At 65.6% G+C, this 8174-nt stretch overlaps 1 protein-coding gene across 9 annotated transcripts in view; it reads left to right on the plus strand.

Annotated features, from left to right (window-relative positions):
- TSC2 (TSC complex subunit 2) overlaps positions 1 to 8174 on the plus strand; it is a 26618-nt gene that overhangs the window by 11194 nt on the left and 7250 nt on the right. For all 9 annotated transcript variants that reach the window (XM_045286112.1, XM_045286115.1, XM_045286113.1 and 6 more), the window contains exons 10-25: positions 1052 to 1178; positions 1661 to 1804; positions 2532 to 2669; positions 2795 to 2898; positions 2987 to 3068; positions 3154 to 3309; positions 3506 to 3622; positions 3723 to 3845; positions 4235 to 4341; positions 4448 to 4598; positions 5716 to 5838; positions 6083 to 6217; positions 6583 to 6772; positions 7427 to 7520; positions 7598 to 7700; positions 7865 to 7959. In XM_045286112.1, the coding sequence (XP_045142047.1) occupies positions 1052 to 1178; positions 1661 to 1804; positions 2532 to 2669; positions 2795 to 2898; positions 2987 to 3068; positions 3154 to 3309; positions 3506 to 3622; positions 3723 to 3845; positions 4235 to 4341; positions 4448 to 4598; positions 5716 to 5838; positions 6083 to 6217; positions 6583 to 6772; positions 7427 to 7520; positions 7598 to 7700; positions 7865 to 7959 (1989 nt within the window). The remainder of the gene's footprint in view (positions 1 to 1051; positions 1179 to 1660; positions 1805 to 2531; positions 2670 to 2794; positions 2899 to 2986; positions 3069 to 3153; positions 3310 to 3505; positions 3623 to 3722; positions 3846 to 4234; positions 4342 to 4447; positions 4599 to 5715; positions 5839 to 6082; positions 6218 to 6582; positions 6773 to 7426; positions 7521 to 7597; positions 7701 to 7864; positions 7960 to 8174) is intronic.

Raw genomic sequence — 8174 nt, forward strand, 5'->3', positions numbered from 1 at the left:
GGGGGGGGGCGCTGCGTCGTGTTTTGTACTGAAGGGGGTGGAGGGGCAGGCCATGTGGGTTTGGAGTCCTAGGGGCTCTCTGTAAGTCCCCGTTAATGCTCCCTGCCATCAGGGTTGGCGAGTCAGTGCCACTTCCGCCGTCGTTGCCTGGTGTTTATAGTCTGCGCCTGTCCTCACTAGCGATGGCCTCCCGTCAGGCTCGGTGGGGTGTGCATCTGTGATGTCCTGTGTCCTCTGAGACAGTGTCTGTGGGGAGGCGCTCATCTAGGGGCAGTCACGTGGTTGGAGCGGCAGCGTGTAGCTGGCTGGCTCCTCACAGTGTGCATTTCAGGTGCCCCTTGAGGAGCCTCCTCTTGTTACTGCCCAGGAGCCCCCGACATGGGACTGGCCCCGGGCTCTCTAAACTCCCACCTCTGCAAGGCCGCCCTGGGGGCTTTGAGGGGCTTTGACCTGCTGCATCAGAGCCCTGGGGCCAGAGCGGGTTGGGAACGTGAGTGTCTGAGTCTGGCCGTGAGCAGTGTTGGTTTCCGGTGTCTGCCTGTTTGCAGTAGCTGTGGTGCCATTGAGCTAACTGCAAGGTCAGCCGTTCGACCCATGGTTTGTTCTTCCGGAGAAAGATGAAGCTGTTGCCCCACTAAACACTGACAGCCTGGGGACCGCCAGGGCAGTCTTGCTCCGTCCTGTGGGCTGCCGGCTGTCGGAATTGACTTGGGCTTGGGTGTGTGTGCCTTGCCTGGCTCCATGGTGAGAGCCTGGACCTCTGTCCTCTGGGCTCTGGGCTGGCCTGAGCAGAGTAGTCCGGTGCCCCTGTGCCTCGTTGGGGTCTTGGGTTACTTCTGTGTTGAGCAGCTGGGTCTGGGCCTACCTGGACAGGGGCTTTCCTCCCCCATGGCCCCGGGCCCAGCATGTCACCAACAAGTGAATCAACGCGTCACCTGTTACCCGCTGGGTTGTGGGCCCTCTTTCCTTCCCTGCAGTTTCTGGCCCTGTCCCCGGGCCTGTGCACCTGGTCCCTGGGCAGGGCTCACCTGTCCTCCCCGGGTGCTTTCAGAGCCTACATGGAAGACGCCCCGCTGCTGAGAGGAGCCGTGTTCTTTGTCGGCATGGCGCTCTGGGGGGCCCACCGGCTCTACTCCCTGAAGAACTCCCCCACATCTGTGCTGCCCTCCTTCTATGAGGTACCTACTGCACCAGCCAGGACCACAGAGCCAGGGTGCTGGCCGGTGGGTGGGTGCCAGATGCTTTGTCACCTCACGTCTGGTTCCATGAGCTGTGCTCCCTGCCAGCAAGCACAGGGACCCTGCAGGCCTGGGCACCGCCCTCTGTGCCCCATGAACCCGGCCAGCAGCCAGCCCTCCCCACCACAGTCCACATCAAGGAGGGCAGCTCGGACACTCGGTTTTGGGGACCACAGATTGCCAGGGGTGCTGGTGGCGACACCTGGAATCTGGGCCGGTGCTGTGGGGGCCGTGCACCGGGCCAGGCTGTGGAGCGTGAGGGTGGGGCCACGTACAGCCCCTCTGGATTTGGAGGACCCCCCCCCCCTGTGCACTGCATGGGTACTGAGGGCGTTTTTCTGGCCCTAGGGCGGCTCCCGGGGTTTCCAGGGGGCATGGGTCGCAGCAGCTGGCTGACCCCAGTGTCCCTGGCTTGTGTCCAGGCCATGACCTGCCCCAACGAAGTGGTGTCCTACGAGATCGTGCTGTCCGTGTCCCGCCTCATCAAGAAGTACCGGAAGGAGCTGCAGGCCGTGACCTGGGACGTGCTGCTGACCATCATCGAGCGGCTGCTCCAGCAGCTGCAGGCGAGTGGTCAGCCCGACATGCGGCCTCATGCGCCAGGGCCCCAGGGCCCCCTCTCGATGTGCCTGTAGGGCGGAGGGGCGGGTCCCCGTGTCCTGGTCCCTGTGATGGGCACCATCCCTGCCCTGTCGGTCCCCTGAGAGTGCTGCCTAGCTCACTGCCTGCTCACAGGTGGGCCCTAAGCCAGAACATGCAGGGAGCTGGGCTGGCCTACATGGATGAGGCTCCAGGTGGTCGGCTGACTGGTGACTGGGTGTCGGCCAATTCCTGGTTCCCCCAGCCGACCGCACCACACTATATGCGGGCTAGGGGGGCCCAGTGTGTTGGCCCAGTGTGTGGGCGCAAGGCAGCAGGGGGCCTTGCCCCTGGGGATGAGGGACGGTGGCACGCAGGTGCTGAGAACAGTGGAAGGGGGTGACTGAGTCCTTGTCCCTGGGGCCAGGCCCAAGCCACACCAGGTCACTAGCTATGTGCCCTGCTCAGCCGGCCTGGGGGGGACGAGAGGGAGCCTGGGGTGAGAGACGTGAGCACTTGGGATGTGGCAGCCTCCATCCCACCTGCCTTCTCCCTGGGCCCCTGGGGGCAGGAGCGAACTGCTGGCTCGGTCACCCTGCACCCCTGTGTGGCACAGAGTGCACCTCGCCCGGCCAGGGCAGGGAGCAGGGGCAGGGACAAGGCCCCTCCACCGGGATCCCAAGAGCGTGCACTGTGCCCCCCCGCCCACTGCAGACCCTGGAGAGCTCGGGCCTCCGGGCGCCCGTGCACGACCTGCTGACCACCGTGGAGGAGCTGTGTGACCAGAACGAGTTCCATGGGCCACGGGACAGGTTCTTCGAGCTTGTCGAGAGGCACGCTGAGCAGAGACCGGTGAGCCCCGGCCAGCCACGCCACCCCCTGTCCCGGAGAGGAAGGTGGACGCTGGCAGGGCGCCCTCCCTCAGCGCTGGGCCTGTGGTTTCTGAGGGCCCGTGTGACGGCCCTCTCCTCTGCCAGGAGGCTTCCATCCTGAACCTGATCTCGTACCGGGCTCAGTCCATCCACCCAGCCAAGGACGGCTGGGTCCACCACCTGCAGCGGCTGATGGAGCGCTTCTTCAGGTAGGCCGACCCGGGCTCCTCATCTCCGGGGAGGGAGGGCTGGGATCCAGAGTACCCAGGTGGCACCCAGCGCTCCCTCCGCCTCCAGGAGCGAGTCCCGCAGCGCCGTGCGCATCAAGGTGCTGGCTGTCCTCTCCTTCGTGCTGCTCATCAACCGGCAGTTCTACGAGGTGCGGGCGGGCGGGGCACGGAGCTGTGGGGAGGGTCGGCCCAACCCACTGCCTGCTCAAACCCCTTCCCCCGGCCTGCCCCCAGGAGGAGCTCATCAACTCAGTCGTGCTCTGCCAGCTGTCCTCCATCCCGGAGGACAAGGACCCCCAGGTCCGAAAGCTGGCTACCCAGTTGCTGGTGGACCTGGCAGAGGGCTGCCACACCCACCACTTCAACAGCCTGCTGGACATCATTGAGAAGGTAAGTGCCTGGCTGAGCTCTCCAGGCCGGGCTGGCCGGACCCCTGGGAACCCAGCTCGAGCCTTCTGAGCGACACGGGGATGCAGTGCCAGTGACCCGGGTGACGGGTGGATGCAGTGCCAGTGACCCGGGTGACGGGTGGATGCAGTGCCAGTGACCCGGGTGACGGGCCTGAGAGCCAACCTCTTCCTCATAGGTGATGGCCCGCCCCCTGTCCCCACCCCCTGAGCTGGAGGAGAGGGACTGGCCTGCCCACTCGGCCTCCCTGGAGGAGGTGAAGACCGCCGTCCTGGGGCTCCTGGTCATCCTGCAGGTGAGGGCCGCCAGTCGGCCTCGTGCTGGGCTGTCCCTGAGGCCTCGAGGCCTGGTGCTCGGGCTGCCATGCCAGCCGCCACAGACCCCACTATTCTCAGACCAAGCTCTACACCTTGCCGGCCAGCCACGCAGCCCGAGTCTACGAGACACTCGTGCACCACCTACAGCTGCACTACAAGCACGCTTACAGCCTCCCCATCGCCAGCAGCATCCGACTCCAGGTGCGTGGCCGGCACATGCAGGGCCACCGGGGTGGGCCTTCCTCAGGGTCAGGCCGCTGCATGTCCCAACCAGTACAGCCTGCCTCCCTGGATCCGCTCTTCCCTGGGCACCCCGAGGGGCCTGGCCAGGCAGGGAAGGTACAGCTGTCCAGGTCTCCCGTGCCTGTGCTGGCTCGGCCAGCCCCAGTCTTGTTCCCAAGGATGGACCCATGGCCTCTTTCAGAGCATCTGCCTCTTGGGTGGCCACACCCCAAGCAGAGGCAGGCATCCCATGGGTATCCTGTGCTGGGACCTTGCTTCCTTGCTGCTTACCTCCCGGGGCACAACTATCCTGCTGGAAAGGGCTGGGGCCCCACGGCCATGCCGCTGACCTTGCCCTCTGTCTGCAGGCCTTTGACTTCTTGCTGCTGCTGCGGGCAGACTCACTGCACCGCCTGGGCCTGCCCAGCAAGGACGGCGCTGTGCGCTTCAGCCCCTACTGCCTGTGTGACTACAAGTGTGTACGGCTGGCCAGCCTGTCCATTTGGGAGAGGCCCCCCTGGAGGGTGGATGGAGCACTGGGGGTGCTTGGCCTCTGCAGCTGCTCTGTCTTGCTTCCCCAGGGAGCCTGAGCGTAGCACTGAGAAGAAGGCCAGCGGCCCCCTCTCACCACCCACGGGACCTCCAGGCCCAGCTCCCCCGGGCCCGGCCGTGCGGCTTGCCTACCTGCCCTACTCTCTGCTCTTCCGCGTCCTGCTGCAGTGCCTGAAACAGGTGAGGCTGAGCGTTCGCCTCCCGCTGCAGACGACCCCAGATCCTCTCAGGTCAGAGCCAGCCGCGGCCCACTCGTCAGAAGAGCCTCCAGTCCTCGTGGGACTGCTGTCCAGGGCAGATGGGGCTCTAGGCCAGGCCGCTTGGTACTGGAGCCCTAGGGTGCATGGACAGGCGGCTTTGGAGGTGTGCAGAAGGCCTGTGCTTCTAGACCCAGCCAGCCTCCAGCGAGGCTGCTTGGGCCAGGATTGGGGCAGCCATGTGTGGCCAGGCTCCTGGGAAGGGTACGTGAGGGTAGGTGGAACGAGTCTTGCAAGGCAGGGAAGATTCTCGAGGCAGGTGTGAGCAAAGCCTTGGGTGAGGCTTTCAGAAGACCAGAGGGCTCACTGGCGGCACTGGGCTCCGCAGGGCACGGAGAGAGAAGAAATGGGCAGAGAGCCACATTTGGGCATGGCTGAGCCAGTGGGAAACAGGGAGGGCCGTGGGGAGGGTGTGAGGGGTGGAGGCGCTCCCCAGGAGCCTGTTGTGCAGCCCCCCTGAGGTTGAGGATGCAGGATGGGGGGGGGTGCTGGTTCTAACAGCTGCTGGTGGGGGCCATTCGTGTCCTGGGCCCCCCCTGAGTTCCTAGGGGTCTAGGCGGTTCCTGGGCTCTCGGAGTTTGAGTGTGGAGGCCTCCCTGGTGACTGTCCTGAGCGGAGCCTAGGCCCGGGAAGGAAGTGGCCTCCTTACAGAGGGCCGTGACCGGGGCCTCGGCTGGGCACCTGTCAGGAGGCAGGACTGGGCCCCCTGGACATCATCCTGAAGGACTGTTGCCATTGGGAGCGAGGGAGCGGCCAGGGCAGGGAGCTGTGAGCCTTGGACAGGCTGGGGGGAGCAAAGGAGGAGGGTGGCCACGCAGGTGGTGTTGAGTGCGGCTGCCTGCTCATGAGGAGCGGATGAAGGTTCCTTGCGCAGCTGGGGCTGCAGGGACGCAGGGCTGAGCGCAGGGTGGGCCTCCGGCGCCTCGAGTCTGCGCCAGACACACAGGACTCCAAACTGCCAGCCTGGCTCAGAGGCCCCCTGCCCACTGCCCCAGGCTCAGGCCCCTGTGCCCAGCGCCCGTGCTCTGCCCGCCCCGCAGGAGAGCGACTGGAAGGTGCTGAAGCTGGTGCTCAGCAAGCTGCCGGCGTCTCTGCGCCACAAGGTCCTCGTCTCCACCTCCCCGTGCAGCGTCGACCAGCTGTCGGCCGCCCTCTGCTCCATGGTAGTGCGGCCCTCGGCCTGGGGTTGGGGCCCGGTGCAGCTCGGGGGACCGCCGAGCCCCGGGGTTTCGGAAGGGAAACTGGGGTCAGACAGGCCCAGGGGGCAGGCTCAGTTCCTGTCCCAGGCCTAGGGTTTTGTCACTTCCTCCCCGTACCTGCAGAGGGGTGCTCCCACATCCAGCCAAGGCAGGGAGGGACCCTAGCCCCTCCCTGCCGGGCCTCCTGACACCCGGGGCCTGTGACCAGCTTTCAGGCCCCAAGACCCTGGAGCGGCTGCGCGGCACCCCCGAGGGCTTCTCCAGAACTGACCTGCACCTCGCCGTGGTGCCCGTGCTGACGGCACTCAGCTCCTACCACGGCTACCTGGACAAAGCCAGACAGGTGCAGTGCACACTTGTGGGCAGCCGGGGGCTGGTGCCGCCACATAAAGACAGACACAGCCCCCAAGGGGAGGTTTCCGTGGCCTCACTGGGCCTCTTGCCAGCAGGTAGCAGAATGCCCAGGGCAGCTAAGCAGGGCCCTGCTTTGGGCCCGCCCCCCCTCGGGTGGCTGCCAGCTCAGGAGGCTGCCTGGTTCTAGCTGGCTGTGCTGGGCTGAGTTTTCAAGGCCCCAGGGTCGGAGGGTTCCTGCAGCAAAGAGCAAAGTTGGCTCCTGGCAGGGTTGGGATGTGGCACTGTTGCCGCCAGAGTCGGGGAGCTGCATGCGTCCCCCTGAGGGCAGGGCCTGAGATGCCTGTCGGTCCCCAGCGCGAGATGGTGTACTGCCTAGAGCAAGGCCTCATCTACCGCTGCGCCAGCCAGTGCGTGGTGGCGCTGGCCGTGTGCAGCGTGGAGATGCCCGCCGTCATCACCAAGGCCCTGCCCGTGCTCATTGTCAAGCTCACCCACATTTCGGCCACTGCCAGCATGGCTGCCCCTCTGCTCGAGTTCCTGTCCAGTGAGTGTGGCGGGGCGGCGTGTGTGTGATCCTCTGCAGGTGTGGGGGTGTGCTTCTGAAATGCATGTGTGCACGTGCAGGCAGGGGTGAGCGCGCTTAAGCACATACGTGCGTGCACAGGTGTTTGTGTGGAAGTGGGCCTGACATTGCTCACATTAGGTCTTGTCTACGTCTTCTGCCAACCTCACTGGCCCCTGGCTGTACCCTCTACACTTGCCATGCTGGCCCCAGCTGCCTCAGGGCCCCTGCCCTTCTGGGGTTCCTGCTGAATGCCTCCCATCTCTGAGAGGCTCCCTTCGTTCCTCTCACCCCCTTCTGTTTCCCGTGATGTGGGGAGCAGTCTACTGATGCCCTGTCTGCCCACCACCTCACACCAGGGTCTGCTGCGTGTGCCTGGGAGCGGCCTGTGGTGGGCTAGGCACGGCCGCAGCCACCTTTTTGAATGGCCCACGTGGTGCCTGCTCCACAACCTGTTCGGTGGCCATGATAGTCCTTGCACGCACTCTTTAGTGGCAGAGGGGAGGAGCTGGCCTGGGGGTTCTTGGCCTCTCCCTGGGCAGTGCCCCTCTGGTTGGGGCTGTCCCGGGGTGGTGGTGGTCACTGCGGCTCCTCAGGGAGGCCTGGGCACTCTTGACGAGTCTCTGTGGGGCCCAGCTCTGGCGCGGCTGCCGCATCTCTACAGGAACTTCGCGGCAGAGCAGTATGCCAGCGTGTTTGCCATCTCCCTGCCATATACCAACCCGTCCAAGTGAGTGCTGCCCCAGCCCCTGCCCCACCCGCTCTCCCTTAGAGTTGGTGTGCATCCTAAGCCTCTGCCTCCCTCAGGTTCAATCAGTATATCGTGTGCCTGGCTCACCACGTCATAGCCATGTGGTTCATCCGGTGCCGCCTGCCCTTCCGGAAGGACTTTGTTCCCTACATCACGAAGGTGGGGCTGGGGGCAAGGGACTGGGTAGGGCTGGGTGCTGGAGAGGGGCAGGCACGGCCACCGGGGGGTGGGGCTGGGGGTGAGGGGCAGGCACGGCCACCGAGCTGGTGGGGATGGTGCCCGTGGTTCTGGCCTCATGGTTCTGGTGCACACCAACCCACCAGGGCCTCCGCTCCAACGTGCTCCTCTCCTTCGATGACACCCCCGAGAAGGACAGTTTCCGAGCCAGGAGCACCAGTCTCAACGAGAGGCCCCGGAGGTGTGGGGCTGCTGGGGGTGGGGGGTGGGGGGTGGGGGGGCTGCGCCGAGGGCAGGAGGGGCAAGGTGCACTCTGCAGAGCCGTGGCATGGGGGCCGAGGCTGGGGGTGCGGTTCATGAAACAAGACAGACCCCTGTGGGCACTTGAGCTGGGTGGGGTTGGGGTACCATGCACCCACAGACCAAGGCCATCATCAGGCCACCCGGGCTTCTGTG

Source organism: Echinops telfairi, unplaced genomic scaffold (assembly GCF_000313985.2).
Source record: "Echinops telfairi isolate 266 unplaced genomic scaffold, ASM31398v2 ScPeMD7_5;HRSCAF=22, whole genome shotgun sequence".
Classification (NCBI taxonomy): Eukaryota; Metazoa; Chordata; class Mammalia; order Afrosoricida; family Tenrecidae; genus Echinops; species Echinops telfairi.